At 33.5% G+C, this 24173-nt stretch overlaps 1 protein-coding gene and 1 long non-coding RNA gene across 2 annotated transcripts in view; one reads left to right on the forward strand and one right to left on the reverse strand.

The window, feature by feature from the left end:
* LOC147075258 (uncharacterized) overlaps window positions 1-23599 on the forward strand; it is a 55458-nt gene extending 31859 nt beyond the window's left edge. Inside the window, exons 5-11 of the mRNA XM_085943322.1 lie at window positions 6637-6743; window positions 10326-10514; window positions 10916-11797; window positions 14554-14657; window positions 15636-15930; window positions 18811-18906; window positions 21731-23599. Coding sequence (XP_085799448.1) covers window positions 6637-6743; window positions 10326-10514; window positions 10916-11797; window positions 14554-14657; window positions 15636-15930; window positions 18811-18906; window positions 21731-21871 — 1814 coding nt within the window. The 3' untranslated portion in view covers window positions 21872-23599. The remainder of the gene's footprint in view (window positions 1-6636; window positions 6744-10325; window positions 10515-10915; window positions 11798-14553; window positions 14658-15635; window positions 15931-18810; window positions 18907-21730) is intronic.
* Window positions 7021-9404, reverse strand: LOC147075259 (uncharacterized). Its single transcript, XR_015070078.1, has 3 exons — window positions 8923-9404; window positions 8429-8668; window positions 7021-8136 (listed from the first exon to the last, which is right to left on the reverse strand). It is a non-coding gene; the product is annotated as an uncharacterized LOC147075259 (long non-coding RNA).
* Window positions 23600-24173: the final 574 nt, after the last annotated feature.

Here is a 24173-nt window from a genome sequence, read left to right on the forward strand (position 1 = left end):
TGTTATCAAAAAAGTACAGGGTAAACAACAAAGATCTAGGAACATTTTTATACGAGACTAAAATTACAATACAAAATAACCAATAAAACTTAAAATTATAAAATTTGAACTTAGTTTTTTTTTGTACTGTCGCACCATCTTATTCTGAAATTAAAAACATGGAAATTAAAAAAATCACAAGAATATTCTTAAAATTTATCAACTACACCATCTTCAGTATAGGCATTAGGTGTGGGGGCGACTTTGATGCCCCGTATCAATGACGCCCCATACTCTAAATCAGTATGTTACACAAAAGTGTACTTCACCTCAATAAATTTGAATTTAAAATATGAAAAAGAAATAGTGTTATCACTATAGTATTTAAATAATCATTGGATTACTACGATGATAATAAAAGGGTACTCACATTTTATAGCTCTTCAAATAAGACACCAAGTTCACCTTGATGTTTACGGATTCTGATATACAACAAATCGGACACTTAATTACCGTATTTGTAGTTTGACAGGTAGACCATAGATATATCTTTTAAAATAGACCGGTAACTTATAATTATATCCGTTCCGGTGGGTACTGTGTTGCCAATTTCAAAATCATTTTCAAAGTATCAAAGTAGCCCCTCGATTTCAATGTCGCCCCATTTGACGGTACTATATATAAAGCGTATACAGGCGCTATGCTATGCAGTAACCTTTTTTCATCTTTACATTCATATAGTCTTCGCTTTAGGCCTTAGATTTTCTCGTCAAACGTCATTGGTTTTGGCCATTATACCTTTTTTTTTTGTATTGTTACTTTACAATGATCATTGCTTATACTCGATCAGAACTCGTGGCAGCATTCTTTAAACTTCAATTCTATAAAATTACAATTTTAAACCCCCCGGTTGTGGGGTTAGAATTAAATTCTTCAAAAAAATTTTATGTTCAGAATTCTCCTTTTGGTGCTGTATTATATCGAAGATCGGCGACCAAATCGTAGTACTTCTTATTGTATCAGATCACCAATGTCTTGGATATTTGAGTCAAATACGTAACTTACACTATGAGTTGGAGTAAGTCATTCTTCTGATTGTAAAAAATATGGCCTAAGTTTGCAGATTTTCTGACATCAGTAGTAGTAGCTCTATAGTTCACTAGGCTTATTGGGTCATCTTAAAAACCTATTCATTGTTAATGCAATCAGCCCAAGAAATTTTCATGATACGCCGATAGAAGCACATCTCAAAAACCTGCAGTTTTCATATGTTCCTTTCTTGTAATGTGCTGACTTTGATTATTGCCCCCACAAAACATGTAAAACTTTTAATTTTGCTCTTATCCATTGAACTTAGTATTCTTACCTGTTGTACATGACACCTACACTGATTATAGGCTGGAAATATGCTAAGTGGGTGAATTTATGTTTGTTTGCTCAGCACTTCATATTGGAATAACAATTGTTGTTTTAGTTTAGTCTGTTGGAACATTGCCAACTGTATGAATGTGCAAATATGAAATGCCATTTTGTTGTTTTTTTGTGATTTTTTTGTTTTAAAGTAATCAGATCAGGGATTTTGGTAAATGGGACATAAAAGGTAAATAAACATGTGGTAATTTTTAAATTCAAAATTCATTCTATTGTGTCTCATTTTTGAATGGGTTTGGTTTGTATTAGAGACGGCTTACAAATCTCCTGCATTGTTGCAGGGCAAGCTGTATTATTGCAGTAATTTACGGCTACAGTAAACTCCCGATTATCCAATCTAAAAATAGAGTAAGGGGGGAGGGGCATGAATAATCGAAAGATACATACTATTGCATAATTAATATTTCTAATGCCGACTATTTATTATTTTACATGTTAAATATTATGTATTATCTAGAAAACCTGTGATTTTTGTTTGTTTTTGAGAATACTTAAAATGATTTCCTAATATCATTAAGAACAATTATATCATTATCATATTCGAATCCAAATTGGTCAATGTACTCCGATAAAGTGTTGACAGAAGTCTTGTGATTAATGCGATTGATGATTTCTTTATCGTCATTTTCAAAGCCTCTTCAAAACTAGTCTCAGGTTTGATAGAATAAACCTCTTTCTACATCTGGAAGAATTTTCCTTTATAATTGAAAGAGTGTTTGTTACTGGCATTACTTCGTACTAAGGCTGAGTTACTCCATGTATGGCATCCAGTATTGTCAATTTGTTGAAAAATATTTTTTTTAGCTTTATGTATAATTCGAAAACCGGATAATCCACATCCTGGATAACGAAGAGTTGACTGTGTGAAATAATTCTTCTTTAAGTATGTTATGCTCCAATACGTCTGTACACATTCAATGCACGAGGAGTTTCATGTAAATGCCATACGAGTCAAAGGTGAAAACAATGTCAAAGTGATTGCCTGTTTATGAACGTCTTTAAATATATGTGTAGATATAGTGAAACAATTAAACCATGAACATGCTCAAGTCAAATGGGATTATAGTTATGATTGTTATTGTGAACTGTATTTTTATCAGGAATATTGCATCGCTTTTGCTCGGTGCCCCTTCGACCATGTCTAGTTTTTTTTGAAATTATTTATAATGTATAATATGTATATATATACACATACTAAGGTGATAGTATATAAATATATATCGACACCTACGTATAAGGTCGGCAACTGCAAAATGGTAATTTTTCAGTAGTGCGATTTTAATAAATTTTAATGACACCAAAACGTTAATTTAAATGCAGGAATCGTATTTTTTAGATATGCCTATAAAATATTGGTTGAATTTTTGTTAATTTTTTCGATACCATCGTTTTATTATCTTTAAAGTTATTTAATTAGAGGCAATTAAGTCAAAATAGATAAAAACGCAGTTTCGGCCTTTTACGTAGGAGTTGTCGATATACACACCAGTGGCGAGGGGTGGAGGTAGGCTGTTAAGATCCAACATAAATAGTGTAATTTAAACTTTGTCAGCCATACTTATTTGTTTTCATTGAACTAAGAATACAATTTGCAGCTGGTGCTGGTTAGTTTTTAAAATTTATTAAGCCCTGCCTACACATCAAACCATAATTAATAAAAAATATTCTTCTATCTATAAAATATTTAAAATTATGTATGGTTTAATGGCATAATTTTAGATATTTTATGCATAAACGAATGTTTTTTGAATGTCCGATATGTATTTTTTTGAGGCTTTTCAAAGTATAAAGAATGCTACATTATTAAATCTATGTTTATTCAGGTTTGAATGGGAAAATATTTAACTTATATATTTGTTCAATAATGCCACGAATATGCCTGATAAGGAATGGTGTTTTTTATCATCGAAGCCTCCATGTAAAGCTAGCTGATTGGTGTTTCCTATGTCAGTTAACCTAGATAACGTTTCTTATCACAATTTATAGTTATTAACATGTCAGTGACTAATATTTATATCATTAATCTTTCATTAGGATTGCAATAGTATACTTGGCAAGTCCAATGCAGACAGACATTTATGTACAGTATCATTTTAAACCGCTACGTGGCTCCAGCACTTGTGAGTATTTCAAAAGAATTATTCTCTCAATATTTAATTGACATATATATTCAGTTTTATTTCTTTTTAGGAGCACACAATTTTTGATGGCTACCATAGTATTATAATGAATCTTTTTTGGTGTGCTTGTCAAGGTTATAATTTATTGAAGAGCCAAAGGGCAATCATCCATTTGAGAAGTTCAAAAATACCTTATCGTAATCAGATTTAAAATATGAAATTTGATTGGCTACTATTTGCATTTTGTTATAAACTCTACCAAAGATGGTGGTGTTTTTATAATTATATAACATACATATTTGAAAAAAATATGCGTGGCATGCACGTTAGAAGTAAAACTTCTTTAAAACAAGGTGTGACAAGATGAACATAATGTTTTTCTTGGTTTTAATAAAAAATATTTTTAAACGGACATACCTACTATGGTAAAAATATTGAAATGCATTTTTTTTACCACTCCCCAATTTAACAACACGTGAATTTGCCAGACTCTAGATCTAATCCTGGGACATTATAAGCCTCACGCGTAACCACTCGGCCATCGTGGCATTATTAATCAGTTTTTTCGTTAATTCATTGAAATACTTTTTACACATATAATAAATACCTAATAGCAATTTTCTATTAATATCTGATAATACATACTTACACAAATTATAAATACCTATACTACATTAGCGTGATGTGTGATAGTTTTAGATATAGTCACAGGGGCGCCGAGCGAGAGAAAGCTGTGCACTGGATACTATCTGTGCATGTTAAAGGTTAAATTGTTCCATTGTTCCACAATAATAAATTTGGATTATCAATTGGTTTGTGTCTACAATTAAACTTTTCACCCTCCCAATTGGATGAGATAGCGTAATGGTTGTTTTCGCGCTTGATAATCAGAAAGTCCAGAGCTTAGGACCATCTGCTGCGTGAATTTTTTATTAAATTCTGAAATTGAATTGCAATCTCCAGCATGTCTCTCAGTCGACATTGATATTTCTTTGATATTTTTATGTTTTCAAGGATTCATCAGGAAGAGTTTCAAAAATAATTGTGTAGGCTTGGTTTTTGTTCGCTTTCCAGTTCCGGCTATATCTGATCTGGCAATTCGTATGAGTATTAGGATTTTGTCGCTATTTCATAAAATATGCGTTGAAGGCGTCTGATTATTATTGCTAGATATTTTTGTGAGTTATGTAACTTCTCCACTGCACACATTATTTATAGTCAAATTTGATTAACTAATTACTGCAACTGAGCGCACTAATAATGCCATTAACTTCAGAATGACCTAATTACTTGCCATCACTATCAGAACCAAAACAACTTTTACAAACCTGAAAAATGTTAATCTGTTGCTAGATATTTTTGTGAGTCATGTCGCTTCTCAACTGAGCACCTCAAGCTGTGGTTGTAAAATTTGTTAAACTAATTACTCCGTTTAAGCGTAGTTTGATTGATTTGTAACAGTCGGGAAACAATGAGTCGTAAAAATGCTGCCATCATAATTGGAAAGTTTCCTCTGATTCCTTCCTAGTAAGGCATTCAGAATTATAAATTATTAATCTTATAATGTTAATTATTGTTCTCTCTAGTTGTATTTAATATCTTCTACACCATACAAATCCGAAATAACTTTTTAGTCAGGAGACAGTAAAAGCCGGCTAATTTTCATTTTGAGAACAAATTCTATACAAACTGACAATGATTCATGGTATTTAGTAGTATTATAGACACGATTTTATTTGCGGATAGATTTTTTAAATAAGCGTCATGGGTGACGATTCTTACTCAGAGACAGAGCCCACTACGTCGACGCGTCACAGCGACCTTTTCTCTCTATACACAGTGCAGGGCATATTCCTCTGGCTGGCTCCTAAAATCATTGCGGCAGAAGGGTCGACAGGTGTGCAGGGGGCATAAAGCAAAGACAACGCCAGCCGGCCGAATATTTTGCATAGCGGAAAAAAAGTCACTGTGAAGCATTAACTTAGTGGGCTCGGGCTCTTAGAGGTAGATATTCGACAATATTAGCGTATTCAATAAAGATCAAAATAGGATAGACCCGGCAATATGATTTTATCTGTACTTGGGAGCAGGACTACCTCAAAACACATTCAGGAAAACACATTTAAAAAATTTTCCAGTTGATGTATGGCTTTATTGTTAATTTCAAGTTTTATTATGAATAGATTCAAATTATGAATTGGGCCTGACAGCTACGTGCAAAATCTCTACTTAATTCATTTTTGGCAAAATTGGGTCAAGGCTTTCTGACTCTGGGGTATAAATAGTCTTTTATATCCTTGTTTACATCAGGTAAAATTTTTGTAGCTGGACGGGTCTTAGTCGAAGATGAAAGCTTTTGTCAATATAGATAGACTTTTAGCCTAATTATTAACAGCGTCACACTTAACCCGCTGTATTGACGAATTGATTTAAGTTCGTCGGAAATACATGTCAGAAAAAAGATAGGAAATAGTCTTCATCCAGCAGTGAATTGACCTCAGCTAATGATGATAAGAATATTTATTATTTCAAGAAATTTGTGATGATAGTTTAAAAACCACTGATTTGTTTGTTTATCATTATAGTTTTCAAGGTGATTGAACACCATGCATAGTCAAATTGTTAATCATTCAAGTGTCGGTATGTACTGTGTGTATAGTATGGTAGAAGTTTATTTGTACAACTGTGTCAATAACAGTTTGGTTTATAACTGGGGGAACATTGTATTACTACACTCAATGGTGATTTTTTACCTTTTTTTTAGTGTGGTTGAATTAATTAGAATTAATTGAAATAATATCCAGTATGTTACCGCATTGAATGATGGTGTATACAAACTTTGGTTTTTATCCACTGCCTTACGCCTGTTTTGATGTTTCATTAGTATTTATGTATGACATGTGATTGTTCATCTAAATATTCTAAATATTGATGATTCGGTTCATTTGGTATCCTATAATATATTTCTTATGAAGTAACCTACAATATACCTACATTATATTTACCTATTATTAATTTTCATCAAGCAGCAAACATGAGTTAATATATGTAATTAATAAATATTTATGTAACTAAACTAATATATATAATTTTCTTTTATCTCCAGGTGATACAAATGAGTTTCGTCGGCAATTCGTCAAGGATAAGACGACTAAATATCTCTCGTACGCAGAGAAAATCTACACCGATCACCTATACATTCCTGGAAGTCAGGTGGGTCTCTATAATCAACTTTCAAAAGCCTCAGAAACATATCTGTTTGAAAAATACTAGAAAAAAATCTGAATTTGAGTGGGAATTTAATATACATCTAGTGCTTGCCGGGCGAGTGGCTTACCAATTAGTCTACCGACTAATGTTCTAACATTTACAGAAATTGAAATACAATAAAATCTCACTAATCCAGCAAAATATAAAATTGGGCAGTGCTAGGTTACTGGAATCAGTGGGTTACTGTGATGTATGGAAAACTGGATAATAAAAAACATGAAAATGTGGAATTGCATAATATATTCAAATTTTAGAATTCAAATTGAAGTCGAGTAAAACCTCGTTAATAAGAACACAGATAATTCGAAATTCGCCGTAATTCAAAATTTTCGCAAAAAAAGTCCCTTGAACATTATTTTCATATGAAACCATACCTTTAATTCGAATATCATAATTCGAAATGATTTCAGAGTCCTGGGATACAAAAATATTCAATAAATCGTAATAAAGTACACTATTTCATGAGCCAGTCATTGAAATTAATTATGACAGATTTTTCTTAAAACATCATAAATTACTTATTTTAAGAAGGTACCTAATATGAATAATCCTGACATTTTATCACCCATTAACACACACGGAATCGGAAATAATCTATGATTGTAATCGAAATTAATATCAAAAATATTTTTTTTTCAAAATTTTAACATTTTCCCCCCATACATTTCATTATTCGTAACTCGAATTTTTTTCGATTTTCGGTCCCATGGAATTCGTATTAACGAAGTTTTACTGTAATATGTATATATGTATTTCCTGCATTTGAATTTTAGTAATCAGTCTTATGGGTGATATCGCCGATTACAGTTTCAAATGTTACTAAAAATATTATCGCGAGTTGCGAGACACAATAAACTGCTTCACCTCAGTACAGATGGTGCCGGATTACTGGAAGTGGTAGACCTGTGAAGTCACGGATTAATGAGATTTAACTTTTTTCAGTTTCGAATGAATTATAATTTTCTTTTCATGTTTTAAAATTACTTTTGAGTTGATTTACAATTCTATTCTGAACAATTTCTCTGGCAATATGCAGTGCTGTGTGTCATTTGAAAAAACGACTGTGGGGGCCGGGGCGCAGAGTTTGCGAAAGAATGAGACGGTGACTGACTGTGAATAACAACATTTTAGTTAAATTCCGTACCATGGTTATGTACTTCATACATACTTTGTTGGTATGAAAATGCAAAAACATAATTGCTAAATGCATCTCCGTCTTTGTGGAACCCCGTGTTTCACTTCATGCTGATCTGGATTTATGGCCAACATAGAAGTTCAAAAGCCCGATCTTAGGGCTATTGGGCCGATTTAACCTCGCACTCTCGGGAGTTGTGCCCTAAAAGCAAGAAAAAAATAATAACGATTGAATCTATAAATTAGATTTTTAATTTGAATTAAATTTTTAATTGTAAAATGTTTAAAGTGAGGGGCCCTTGTTCAGTAGAAGCATAAAATTCATGGGGGGGGGGGGTAATTGATCCCCATTATTAAATGAATCCTCTTTGTATTTAAACATATTCAGGCCACTATCTCGGGAAACATATTATAAATGAGCCTATAACATATTATAATATTGGTAGGTGAATAACAGCGGCTAAGTATTTCAGAGTCATTCTTGATTATATTACCCGTATCAACCACCAGTAACAGAGGAGTTCAAAATAGTAGTATCGAGAAAAACTTATACACTTGTGCTGCAGGCAGGTTAGATGCTTGAAGCACATTCCATGGGGTGACAAGTAAAGAAAAGATATTTGAATATTGTAATTTTTCAGAGTACCTCTTGTGTACGGCATTAAATGAATTGTTGGCTAAAGGAATATAATATTTGCGCCTCGCATTCTCTGGGATCATGTTACACTGTATATCTAAAAATGCAAATAAGCATGATTATTAAGAATAATATTTAATTTCTATCTTGTGAAAAAAAAACCATAGATTATGATGATAATTATTGCTTGTCACACTGAAATATGAGTTGGCAATATCTTATATCTTTGTCTATTTCTGTGTCTTTGCAAAAACTAGAGAAATGAATAGTCATTCCAAAGTCTAAATTTGTATTGCCAAGTGTTTAGCATGTTTGAAGATATTTTTCAATAAATCAGTTTTATTTACTTACATAGTGAATAAATCTAGATAATTTAATATTGGTATTTATTTCTGTTCTGATTTTCAGTGAGTTTTACAGCGAGTTTTCCTCAATGGATATCCCATAACTTAATTATTTATTGTATACTAATGATAATTATATCATTCTGTTGTGTAATATTATGTTAGAAAAGTGTTAGGTTAGGTATGCATTTGTATTTTTACATTGAGTTAAACATAATATAACAAAAAATGAGTTATGAATGTAACCAAAAATATAGATGTTTGTAAGAGTTTTGAAAGACTCCTTATGCATCGTTTGCTTTTATGGTCTTTCTAGATTAAGTGTCAGTGTTTCACAATGTGTAAATTATTTGAGGAATAATATGTGAGTGTTGGAAACACCCACAGGTCAAACTTTTTACGATTTAGGCACAGCGACGTGTCACTTTTAAAGATACTATTCAAATGTCCAAATGTGCTCCATGCCACTTTGGTTCTGCAAGCAATCTCATCGTGCAAAAACATCTGTTGTCCAGTAGTTGTTGACGCGCTCATTTAGCAATTTATTGTTTACTTTTGTTTTTGAGATATTTATGTTTAAACCTATTTTTTTTTTGCTTTCTTGAAAATCTTTCAGGTTTTTTATAAAGGCTTAATGTCGTTTGGAAACCTCAGGTGAATGCGTTATTTGCCGTTAATGGGAATTCCTCTGTTCCCTAAATATTGTTAAGATGTAACATTCCTGACGTAACAATTTTTATTTAATTAGAGGTTCACACAATATTTATTTAAAAATAACATGAAATGTTAAATGTAATACCTCTATAACAGATATCTTATGAAGTGAAATATTGCCATATTCCAAATTTTATAATAAAGAGGTTTAAAATCATATTTAAAAATATTTTATCTGATCATTGATTGTTAATTCCTATTGTGGGGATAAGCGGATGAGTAGGAAAGAGTAAATGCTGTTTGTAGTGATCAGGTCTATGTGTCACATGAGAATGGATGACGGTTTACTTTAATCTGTGCTGTCTCCATAGACAGTACAGTAAATACTTATGTGGCTATAGACGAGTAATATTAATAACTATAAAAATAAATATATTGGCTATAGACGAGTAATATTAATAACTATAAAAATAAATATATTATATCAGCACTTATGATGAAAAGAGATCATCACAATGACACGAATATCTTTTGTACAGAGTTTACTGATGGTTCAGTCTTAGACTGTTAACATACCTCAAATTCTTAATTTTCACCTTAAGTATGGTAGGTACTTGCCATGGCATATAATCTTTGGATTAAAGGAATTGCCCAGGTATTGAAAAGCATAAAGCACTATAGTATAAAACTCGCATAATGTATTATTAGTTTTATAAATTTTGGTTTTCATTTCTAAACTTGTTTGAAAATTTGTAGATGCCTGAAGAGAGCATGGGGGGTGCATCCGAGAGCTGCCCCCGGGTGAAAGAGATTGCGAAGCAGTGCTCCATTGAAGACCTCCGCAGGCCGTATGAGGAACTCAGCAAGTACCGAGTGCTGGGTGTCATCGGTGGACACGTTATGCTCGTTTTGTGCACCGACTCCCAGCAATGCTACGCCATGAAGGTAACTAATTCACCACAGTGGAAATCAATTAGCTATGTCTGTTTCAAATTGTTTATCGTTCTACTTACACTTGCAAGTATGGTTCTGCGATATAATTGCTAGCAATTATGAAATGCATTTTATATAGTTTATTATAAATATAGACAAAAAATGGTCAAATAACCAATGCCCGGAATGGCGCAATCAGCGCTTGCTAATCAAAAAGTCTATGGATCAATTCTTTCCCGCTGCCTTCGATTTTTATTTTCTTTGTCGAGTAAATCATGGTAGATTTTTGTCACATGTCAGTGGGATTCACTCTTCCATTTCGTGTACCGCACATAAAAAAGTTTCACTTCCGTAAAGTTGGGAATCACTGAATTCTATTCTGCAAGTTTTTTTATTTTGATTTTGACTTTCAGGTAATTCAAAAGACTTGCAATCAAATACCGGACGAAGATTATTTTACCAAACCTACGGAAAACAAACTTCCCATTCTCCCTGCGGACATTCCTTACATGGTGAAGCTGGTGGCCTTCGTTGAGACGCCCAACCTGCTGTTTCTGGTCCTGCAGTATTCTTCGGGAGGGAAGCTCTTCGACTACATTGAAAACTATGCCAAGAGTGTGCCGAATACTCCGGCCAGAGAAGTTAATTTAGATAATGTTTTTATCGATCTCGGAGCAAAAAATAAGACTGCAAAATCTGTGAGAGATATTCCTTTGAAATCATCAGAATATAATCGGAAAAATATTGGATCTGATGATATCATTAAAACTGACAATGATATAAATATAAGATTAGAAGGAATCGGAAAAACAAATGATAGTAAGATTAGTTTAAGTAGTATCGATGAAAAACTGTCTCAGGAGTATATTGATCTGAAAGAAGAGGGAACCGTTATCCTGAAGCAGACCAGAGAATTGGTCGAACAGTTGGGACAGGAGTATCAGAAATCGTCTAAAGATTTAGTCGGTCATGCAAATAATGTGATAAACCGCAGAGCGGACAAAGTGAACGGTTCTCGAAATAATAACATCAACAAGAATGTTGACAATAATTTAGATCTGTCTGTGACGGACATCGTGATAAACTCTCAGAGGCTGCTGCTGAACGTGGACGACGCCTTATCGGGCAGGTTTCTTGAGAGCGATGGCGATAGGGACGGGGTGGAGGCAGCGGTGCCTTGCGATGCTATCGGAGAGGATCGATTGGGCTTGATGGTGTCGAGGGTGGAGCGGGCATTCGATGGCATCCAAGAGAAGCTGGACCTGTTCTTAGATGATGACACTTGTCAATTTAAAGTGAGTATTATTCATGATAATATTGATTGTGATCATAGCATGTACTGTCGGACAAGAACTTCTTGTCCACGTGTTGAAACTGTGAATTAACAATCCTCTCCAGTGCAGCTAATCACACTTCTGTTTTTAAATGAGGAACACCCCCAAATTTATCATTTCATTTGTCACTGCAAAATGACACGAAAATTCATTTACAGTAAAACCTCGTTAATACGAATTCCATGGGTTTTTTTTTTTGATTTTCATCAATATCGTTTACGATCATAGATGTGCCTACCAAATTTCCGGTGCTGTGAGTGTTAATGGTTCATAAAATGTCAGGATTATTTTCATTACCTTAAAATAAGAAATTTATGATGTTTTACGAAAAGTCTGTCACAATTTTCAATGACTGGCTCATGAAATAGTGTACTTTATTACAATTTATTGAATATTTTTATATTCCAGGACTGAAATAATTTCGAATTACGAAATCTGATTTAATGGTATGGTTTTTTATGAAAATAATGTTCAAGGGACATTTTTTTCGTGAAAATTTCTTACTGTATATCAAACAACACACTTATCGGAAAACTGCAAGTATTTTAATACAATCTTAGATGCACTCGGTTAATTTTAACAATGTCACTTCTTTACAATAGTTAACTTGTTGACCGCGGAGCATTTAATGACTATTTAATTACCGCATTTAAATAACACACTAATTATATCGAATGGCCAAATAATGAGGGCACAAACGGGTGTGCCGTCCGCGTGGAAAGTATTAACACTTTACGGTCCGGTGACGCCACATTGGCGTCCTTTGCAAGCCGAACGTTACGATCCGGTGACGCCTACGTGGCGTCCTCACATAGGCATATCTTTACTGTGAAAAATAAATATGAAATTTAATATTTGGTTGCAAGATCTATCGACAGATGGTTGAATGACATGTGCAAGAAGTAAAAGCATGATGGAAAAAAAATATTTCGGGGTTTTTACAGAGATGGCGGATGTAATACCATTCAGTATTTTTTTGTACCTATACCATTTTTTTTATTAGTTACAAGCCCATTTCTAGACGGGTGAATCACGAGACGTAAACAAAAAAGGTAATAAACACTCAATGTTATATTCCAGTGTCCTCACTTCAACTTCGAAATTTAATTGTCGACCCTTTTCAGTGGTAGTCAACCATTTATGAACCTGCATTCTTTTTTTTTAAATGAACGCGATTTTTAGCTATGAAATTGCATCCTATTTGATAATTTGTCTTTAATGGTTTACCACCCATGAAACATCCACCATGCTTCATCATCCATGATAGAAATCTTAACTTGAAAATGAGAACAGCTATAAATGTGAACTTGTATCGCGTTGTCATTTTCGTTCGCTTTTTTCGGGAGATTATTGCTTGTGTAACTTCATAAATAATAGCTATTATTATTTATATTGTACTAATTTCATTGAAAAAATAATTAATCTAAGTATATTTTAGCTAGGATATATATTTTTTATTAGTTTTATCTCCAAAAAAACTTTTTAAAATGGAGGACCATTCGTTTTTAAACAGAGGAAAACTATGCGGATTGTATGTCAGATATTCCCAGTGACTGAAGATATCGGAGATTTTAGTGTAATTTTCAATCACAATCAAATATTTCCGGGGATTTCCGCAACTAATAAACGTTTAAGAAGAAAGTGAAAAGTGTGTTCCTCACATAAACTTCGAAAAGAAACTATTTACATGTCCAAAGAGTGTAAAGTACCTCTACATCTACATATTGGTAATTGGTTTTCTTCGTATAATTTAAAAAAAAGTGTATTAGTTGTTAGTTCATTTTACATTCATAGTTTTATAAACTATTTCAAATAATTTCAGCTTTAGTGTGATAATAATTATTTCGTGCCTAGCCAGTTATCTAAAGGTATTATCCATAAGATTGAGTGTTGATTCAAATATTTTTGTGGAATGTAGATGTTTGTTTTACAATCCTATTGCTCATAGATTTTGTTATATGAATTTTTTACGCACGCCTCTGCACTGTTATTGGATTGTCTCGATTCCTACAATAATACCAAATTGTAATAAGCGGTGGGAATGTATATGCGTGCATTTTATTTATTTGAATTTACTCGAAAATATGCACGCCACTGCACTGCCTTTATCAGCTAGGCCATAAAAATCATAAAACCAATAAATCACTAGTAAGTGTTAGTTCGGGAATGAATGTGCATTTATTTTTAAACACTTCACAGTTTGTGTGAAGTCTTTGTTATTTTATTATATTTGATAATCAGAGATATGAGTAGCTAGCGCTAAAAATGAATTGATACGTATTCTATAGCGGTGTAAAACATTTTGTATTTGAATATTTTATTATATTTTTTAATTAAAAAATAATATATTGTGATGCTTTATATCAATAGGCTGTTTCCTTTACATTATATTTAACAAATTGAACTAATCTAATAACATATAATAAATAATATACGAAAATTTACAAATTATATACTTTACCTTTATGGAACGCGGGCCAGAGGTTGACAAGTGTTGAATAAATGACAAAATTTGATGCATTGATATATTTTAAGTACTTTCTGAAAATTTTATTGAAATATATCAATAGGTTCAAAAGTTATATTATTTTTAACTTCGCGATCGAAATTTGTTGATTTTCATTAAAAAATACCGGATATTGGCGTAGGTTCTTCGCGAAAATTCGCGGACCGTATAGTGTTAATGAAATTTAATATTTCTTATCTTATGCTTCCAGATCGCTGCGAATAGAAGTGCCTTACCGCCGAAAGCCTTGTCTAAATGGAGTGCGGAACTCTTGGTAGCTATCGATCATTTGCATCAGTCAGGAGTCATATGCCGGTGAGTAAACATTAAGGAATATTATTTTTCACCATGTGATCATTTATGTGTGATTATCTAGGCCTAACAATTGGACCCTGAGAGTGTTTTTAAAGATTTGGCAGGCAGGATCATCGCTGGCACAAATGACTTGAATCTGGATATGTTTTTTGGTTGAATAAAAATTGCTTCTGACTGAATAAAAAAGAAAACTAAGACCTCACATCAGAAAATAAAAAGTTAATTAAAACATCTGTTTGCTAAATAAGTCAAAGTGTGCAATTATTGTTGTAGAATATACCTATTTAATATACAGTTGAACTTGGTTAATACGAGAAAAATGGGACTGAATGAATTTGCTCGTTTTAAGCATTACTCGTTAACGATATTATCGTTATAGGTATAACATTTTTCGCGCCAAGTTCTATTTAAGCATAGAACATAAAAAATCTGAAAGCCACCGTAAAAACCCCGAAACAAGCATGGCATTCATAAACTCCCTACTTTAATTTAGTTTGTCAATTTATAGCTATGGCCGTATGTTGTAGCTTAACCACTGGGGAATGCCAAAAGAAATGGCGTATTTCAAAAAAACACTACCTTATTCTTAGGTCAATAATTATTATAAAGCAATCATTATTCGTAAGATGTTTATCACACTTGAATGGTCAAAGACATAGCTTATAATAAGTATCTTTAGAATCATCTTCAAATGTGTTAATCTTGCCGATTTTCTGAATAATAAAATGCCTAATTCTTGTCAAATTTGGGATCACAGAGATTATCGATATAATTTTTTATCGTAAATATTTTACTAAAATTATCTCATCATAAATTCATAAATATAAAGGATAATAAGGCTTCAAAATTATATAAATAGATTATCTACAACGTTTAAGGAATGTCCAGGATCATGGTTTGAAAATTCAATAAAAGCTCCATTTTGACCTACGCCGAGCATGTCCCCCCTTAAGCAAAATGTGCATGTAATTATTACAGGGATCTCAATCCGAGCAATCTCCTATTGGGTGAACACGGCCATCTTTCCCTGACATACATGGTCGGGCGCGATTGTTGCGAGTCTTTGATTCGCCTCCTGGACCCGGAGTGCCAGCCGCAAACCGACAGCGCAGATTGCTCATCGCCCAACAACAACACATCGTGGACGTCCAGATACGTAGCTCCCGAGCTGAGGAATTTCCCACTTTTGATGGGAGATGAGGCCACCTACGATGACAGGTTGGGTGATTTTTGGAGTTATGGTGCCGTCCTCTACGAGCTTATTACAGGAGTGGTAAGTTATCTTTTTTCTTCCTCTTTTTCTAACTAATCTTCTGCTGATCTGTACTTTGTGAATTGTATTTCTCATTGCGGTAAATACGGTAAGTATGCTGTTTTTCTGTGTTTGATGGTGACTCTATGGTCTCTTGGTTCATTGGATTGTTTTAAAATCTCATTGATGACATGATCTACCTAGGAAATCTTCATCATACATTGATATAGCCACATTTGAAAGCCTGCAGTCTTCTTTATCTATATTACATTAATTAACTCTAATTTTTATAGTGTAAATGTATAATATTGGGCGGTGGCGAAGAATGCCTGTTAGAGAAATGTAGTCAATGGGTAACGGATAAAAAAGTGCTAGCGGAGTTATACTTCCGGGAGTATATAATTGATAACATAAAAAAAACAAAATCCAATTTTTTGCCCAGCTGCGGGATTAATCCTGCGACGCACGGCATCATAAACAGCTGTTCTTTTATGACTGCCGTGAGTGTTAAAAAAGTTTCACGGGAGAAACATATTATTCAAACTAAGCAAGACACCAATTCTGCAGTGGACATACCAAACTAGCAGAAAGATAAAGCCGTCATCGGTGGATTATTATTCTCGTACATTTTTTTTGATAATGCAGTTGACTGGTCACAATCCGCTTATCTTATTCTATGTAGAAGCCAGTGGCGACCGGTGAGTTATTTTTTACTGGTAGTTCAATTTTTTTTAATACATTGATCGCCAACTAGTTTTACATAAAATAGTTAAAAAATGATTATTTGTTTCTAAGGTATTATTTGATAGGTTATGAAAGAATATAATGTTTTTTATCGTTTTGATGATTTTTTTACGTAAATATTGGTTTTTATGATGTGCCGGTCACATGTGTCCGTCGCGGCGCCAACAAGTTAATTTATTATATTGCGCCGGGCCGGCCATTTCGCCGGTCACCTGTCCATATGTGTTGAGAGCATGGTGCCATTTTGAGGTCGAATTATATTTAGATTTAGATAGTATAATAAACAGAAAAGGCACAAATACGGAATAAAAGTTTTCAAACTGGGTAGTATAATACCTGGTTACACATAAACTGGAAATGTACGTTATACATACATTATAATCATTTTTATAATTCTATATTTTTATTATTTACATAATTTTTATCGTATACATACATTATAATCATTTTTATAATTCTATATTTTTATTATTTACATAATTTTTATAACTTACATTTTTATAATCTATTTAATTTTTATTTTTATATCAATAAAAACACATTTACAATTTAAAAGGAGAACTTTTTTTTTCATTATGTACATTCTTTACGTTAGTGAGTATATTTTGTGACTGGGAAGACATATTTTCAGGCCAAGTGGCAGTAATATACAGAAGGGCCATGCCGGCCACCGCGTATCGAAAAATTCACTGCGCGCGTGCCCGCCGGCACTGTAGAACAACTCTAAGGTTGTCTTCTTTGCCGGTCACCGGTGACCCCCATGGCGGTCAACGTGTTAAAGTATATTTTTGTTCACTTGTATGAGAAATCCATTCTTCTGTTTTTCATCGACACAAATTTTTCAATCACACGTTGAAGTCAGGAATCTCTTGTTTCATTATTTTTTCAATACTTAGCACACATAATGCGTTCAATCTTGGTTGCGTGATGGTGTTTCTGCTAAAACACTTGATCCGTTCGAGTGTGGAAAAACATCTTACACTTTCCACTGATGTCATCGGAATAGTGCAAATTAAGATTAATACATAGTAGAACCGTTTCTGCAAATGTGTCAATAAGATTTTTTTCTATTAAAATGTTTAATAATGCTGAGGCACCATCAGCATTATAAAAGTATCCAAGCTGTAAATAACAGACGATTCATTTTTGAGTTTATTTTTATCTAAAAAGCCATACGTTTTGGTCACCAAATTAAAATCATTTGTAGGAAAAGATTTATGATAATTAATAAATTGTTCAGAATAAAATAATTTGGATGCTAATAAATGATCACAAAATTGAAAACGGTCTTTTGCTTGATTAATAATTATTAAATCACACACTTCTTTGGATTTCACTAAACAGGGTAAATTAATTCACTCGCCGACGTTTTGTCACTCGTCGAAGGTTCAGTTAAGGTATCAGATTATTGTCGGATATTAACCATTGCCCATTCGAAATCACCAACACTATTTTGAATCTTAATAATATGTATTATCAATATTGCGTGATTGAAGCTGTTAAAATAATATGTCACACAACAGCATTTGCCATTTAAAAAAAACTAATGTACACAATAACTGAAAAACTAAAAATATGACATTAAAAAATAATTTATTTATCTTGCTCGCACAGATTTGACACTATTTACACTTTTCTTCCCGTCCGCAAGTTACAGTCAGCCGAGCTTGCATTTGTCAGTTTGAGTGGCGCTCCAATTTAACTCTACCCGCTACAGACGAACATTATTGCTGTCGCACTCATTCTCATTACAAAGCATGATTATTTGAGCGCTCTGAGAATGCGCTCCCATGATCATTGTATATATTATAAATAGCCGCTTAAAAACACATATTAGAGTTTGTTTTTCTATAAATGAATTAATGATGACGGTAATAGATTAGAACACTTTTAATAAATTAAATATTTAAAAAAATATTTTCTTTTCGCATAAAAGTAAACCTTTACAGTGTGGGTGTTCAGCGCTCTAGCGATCTCTAGGGCGCATCGCCACTGGTAGAAGCGCATAATTCTCTAATGACTATTTTGACGTCACCGTTTCATAATAATTTTGAAAAGAGATAGGTAGATGTCACTGTTTGTAATTTAAAATTACTAATACTTATATAAATTATGTCATCAGATCTCATTCTTAATTAATTTTTAATAAATTTCCAGCCTCTGTCTTTGACTCACCCGTCAGGATTCAATTCGCACACCATTTTGAATTTTCCACGGGACATGCCGCATGACGCTGAATCCCTATTGACACAGGTAAGTCAATAATTCTTAATATACCCATACACCAGTATTTTTCAAACAAGTTGAAGTAACACCATTACAAGCCACCAGTTGTATCATTGCGGAAACTGTTGAATATAATATGCCGTACTATCGAATGAATTTGATACAGAATTTTGCATCTATGTAAAGCCTATTAGAAATAGAGTTGTGACGTATTACAAATGAAAGCCTAACCTAACCTTAGTGTATGTAACGTTATCGCTGTAAGAAGTTATTCAAGATTTGAAAAATGATAATTTTTACTTGGAAATTGATTTGGTGCATTTATATTATTACCCTGGAGGCCCATATGATCTATGATTATGATAGGACATGGTCAGAATATTATTAGGTCCTTTTGAGGACATTGAAGAAAACCTTCTCTATATGGATGGAGCGTAAATATATTATGAAAGTATCGTTGGAAATAGGTAACATACTGAGCTAATGAATAAATTACATGCAAGTCATTTGCTCTTGTGCTCTGAATTTTTTTGCCAGACTTGCACCGAGATAAAAACACTAATTTCATACATTGAACTATTATTATTTCTTATTATTTAGTTATTTTTGTTATTTTATGTTTACTTTTTAGAATATTTAGATAAACAATCACAAAAAACCGCAAATTGACTGCGGCTTCTATATCAAGACGTACATGTCATTGTGGTCGTTTGTGGAACTAAAACCGTTGCAATACCGCCTGCATGCAAAAAGCGCGTGATGTAATACTGTAATCGCATACAGCGCCATGATGTAGTAGTTGTCAATATATAATAGAAGGCCCACAGTACCAGTGCATCAAATACAGTATAGAAAAACTGGCTGCATTCTTATGCTTACCTCTTTTGTACTAAGTATGCCATTTGATTCGTTTTTTGCAACCCGGGTTTCGCCTTTCGGCATCTTCAGGCACAAGTCCACTCAGCGATGGTAAATCGTATTCGTTGTCAATGTATATGTACCAATGGTACTCGAGTGCGCATATGTACCTGAAGATGCCAAAAGGCGAAATCCAGGTCGCAAAAATTACTCAAATGGAATAGTACAAAACAATCCATTAGAATTTAAATTCAAATTCCATTAAGTACCCTTGGTCAGGAGTTGGCAGTTTGTCAAGTGAGAAGAGCCAAATTGTCATGGAAACTGGATAACAAAGGTATCAGATATCAAAGGATATAGATATATACATATGTATATGGATATAAATTTTTAGAGTGACGGGAAAAAAGTTAAGACTTTTTATTAAAAAAATTAATTAGAAGGCGTCCATGCATCGCTTTTGAAAGCCCTACAAGATCTGGAAAATAGCTACTTATTTTTAATTGAATACATGATTGTAAATTTTCATCCGTTATTCTGCTTCTAAGTTTATTTTTTATTTGGTTCATAGATGAGAATGTTTGTCCGCATATATGTAGAGCCAAAGATTGTGAGAATACCAAAAGCTAGTTTTTTTAACGCGTCATGTTTCAGGCAAACTAGTCTATGTATCAAATATTATTATTTCTATTTTAGGCAGTTGTTTTATAGCTATATTATATTATATATATACGGTGGCCGCGCGGCATAAGCGTTGGACTACAAAGCCGTGGGTCCCAGGTTCGAATCCTGGGTCTGGCAAGTACAAAAATTGTTTTTCAAAAAATTGTTTTTCAATTTGTGTGTGTCAGGGTATGGACCTAATAGGTTGAGCAAGTGGCTGACATCCATTTCTCGTAAAAAACAAAATCTGTTAACACAAACCTCCACTCTGTGGAGGCCCATATGATCCTATCAGGATCGGACATGGTTTTATAGCTGTCCACTTGTGCTGAGAAATCAAATTGGATTTCTCTCTTTCGAGTTCTTCCAAGCGGCTGGTCAGATCTGTGAATTTGTTGCTCCACAGTTATTTGCTTTTTAAATCTATTAACGTCATCTGGAGTTCTTCATTCTTCAAAGTTCTTCAAAACTGTTCTTCATTTTTCTTAATACGCTGCTGAAATAAATTGCATCAAAACAAGTGCTTTTTTTGTCATGATACCTACTACATATCTTAAATTCTTGAAGTGAAGTAATTCACCTCTCTCTATATCTTCGGTGAGAACTTGTCATTCATTTTCAAAGCACTCTACTTGTTCCAATAATGTATATGCAACGTTTCCTTTCCGTTGCAACAATATATTCAAGCATTAAGATGTGAAGTAATGTCGACCATAAAATGTAATTCTTGTAGCCATGTGTCGTCTGCCAATTCCTGATGTTTGATGTTTTTTTCGCGAAGGAACAATTTTATTTCTTCTAAACATGAAGAAAAGCTTTTCAGTACGTTAGGTACCTCTGGAAAGCCAGCAAACCTTATTGTGCAGAAGTAAATCTAGGTACTCGCTATCCATTTCGTCCAGGAGTACCTTAAATCGGCAATGATATAGTGGTGTGGCCAAGATGCTGTTAGTTACTTTGATAAGTTATAAGGCTGCTTGAGATTAGGTGAAATTGGAGTTTATGTTTGAGAGCCGCAAATGTTTATGCAAAGAGCCGCTTGTGCCGATCACTGCCCTAGGTCAATAGTATTAATACGTTGTCTAATGTTGTTTTCGGTGTGAAAATCGTTGGATTTATCGCAGTAAGCTAGATGCCCACTTAGAAATGTTAGGTCGGGATGCTACATCAACAATGATGTTCTGCACGCCATCTGGTGGAATTTTACATGGCTCTAAAATTGTTTCGCGTGACGTATTATTATGTACCTACTTTTAGTTTTGTTTTGACCTTTTCAAACAGTCGTAAACTGTCCTCGAAGTTTTTTTATCGATGTTGTCATTTTTTGCAGCTCCTGTGCTACGATCCATGTGAAAGGCTTGGCAGCGGACCGACCAAGATTGAAGAGATCAAATCCCACGCCTACTTTAAGCACATCGACTGGAATATCGTCGAAGAAGACTACATCTTTGACTCCAGGATGACCATGTGAACACCGCAAAGATAGGAATTACCACTAATTCAATTAATATTATTTGTATACGCACAATGGAACCTTTATTCATTTTTCGTAATTTTTGGGTTGCCGGTAGCCCATACTACATTCTTTGTAAGTGCCCGATCCAGTATAGACAGTCTGCAATTTTATGTCATGTGATTATTTCACTCATCGAATACAGTTGACAGCTCCAAAATTCCCCCTCTAAGATATCCACTTTTCTGTCATCCTGTTTGGGTATAGGACAGTGGTGCCCAACCTTTAGTCTATCTCGAGGAAATTAAGAATTTAAAAATTTTAGGCGAGCCACACATAGGACGATGGCCTTTTTTTTGAAAAAACCAGCACAATAGGTAAAAGAAAACACAATAATAATAATAAACGAAAATTTAGATTTTCTTAAACTGCTGTTACATAATAGGATATTCAGTACCATATTTTTTATGAATTGTTGTAAAATGTCATTCTACGTTGCACTTTTTTCCAATGGCAACTCGCGAGCCGAATACTACAAGGTTCTAAGTGTTCGTCCTTGAAAAAACAAACCCAACAATGAAGTAGTATTCTAAGCTGCCTCATTGTTACTTTTGTTTCTCCAAGGACAAACACTTAGAACCTTGTAGCTCTCCACTCGCGAACTGTTGAACCGCAAATCAAACCAGTACGTTTGTTCTTAAAATAAATAAAAAAATATTTCTAATCCCAATCTTCTTAAAAATTGTAAGTGTATGTCCGTTTTTTATTTTTCTCTGGCTCATATTCAGACATAATTATTAGGGTATAAGATAATGATAAATATAATTTTCAAACTGACACTAGTGTCAGAACGCGCTTCATCTCACCCATACACTAATATACTATTACTCTCGCCTTTTCGCCAGTGGCGATTGCCGACGAGGTGTTGCCACAGTGAATAGCAATTTTGCATTTTTTCGAGCCACATTAAAACGGTACGCGAGCTACGGGCTGGGCACCGCTGACATGGAGGTTGTTCTGTTTCCTTTGAGATGGCCTTATTCTTTAGAAACTATTAGAAGTCAAGTCAACGATCTGTCTTTATATATGATATCTTTGGGATTAAAGTAATTTAGTAATATTTTAAAATTTCGTAATTGAAATTTTGTTTTTACTATTCTTTAAAATTGAAATCTTCCGAATAATCAAGGTTCTACTGTGTTTATTTATTATCTATCATTACTTTAAAGATCTGCTTTCAAAGATTTTATGCGAAAATTTACTCTAGTCTGTTATTTTGTTATTTGAATATTTTCTCTATCGGAAAAACTGCATTTATCTTACTACATATTCAGTATTCTATCGACTGAGTTATCTATTGTCGGAGAAAAGCCTGATAATTTTTGACAATCTCAGTCCAAAACAATGCTGTAATTATTTGTTTTATTATATATTAGGTATGTACATTTGTTTTGTTGTAGCATTAAATTAATGCCAATTTCATTATTGACTCCAGACAATGTGTTGATATGTATGTATGCATAGTACACCCATTACCATTTCGAACTCTTGCAGATCAATAGTGTCATTTGCAAATGTATGGAATTAAACTAATGTTTGTTTCCCTCTCTCATTACCCTCGGAAAGCGTGTACAATTCGACATGTTGTCTGGAGGCAGCTGAATGGTTTTGAATCATTGAACATTTTTAGTCAGTGAGTGACTTCTGCTTTTGTGAGGCGTCTATATTGATAGGTCAACTCAATATAAAAAAAAATGTTTTATTTTGTTTCAAGCTTAAATGGTTGATTTTAAAAATCGCCTGCCTAAAATAGACGCCTCATTTCATTTATATATTACAATAATATATTATGTTATCTCAATCTCTTATATACAGATGGAACCTAGTAACCAAATTCTGATTTAAGGCATTTTCGTAAATATAAAACTCTGCTTGTGAAGGGTCTAACGGCATCCGAGTACCGATTTTATATTCAAATTGATCCTCTTTGCGGAAAAGTAACGTTATTCTGGAAATCTTTGTTTTGTTGAAATTGCTACTAAATATTTAAGTGGGTTATCCAGCAAGCGTGCATTATTCTGTAAATTATTTACATGTGTTTAGGAAACAATCAATATTAAAATTTGGAAAAATTCTCTTCTATATAGTGAGTGAAATGTTGTTTAAATCGAAAGAGAGTTCACCGGAAGAAGAAATATGGTGGCGTGTCGTGGAGAGCGCGAGGGCTCTACCCGGCATTTGTTGTTCTGCACACACAGCTTTGAACCAAACGTGTATGGGGTTTTTTATAAATTACGCGTTCCATTAAATTTTTGTATAT

This window comes from Rhyacophila brunnea, unplaced genomic scaffold, assembly GCF_057557595.1.
Source record: "Rhyacophila brunnea isolate RB1 unplaced genomic scaffold, BYU_Rbru_1.0 scaffold_15, whole genome shotgun sequence".
Classification (NCBI taxonomy): Eukaryota; Metazoa; Arthropoda; class Insecta; order Trichoptera; family Rhyacophilidae; genus Rhyacophila; species Rhyacophila brunnea.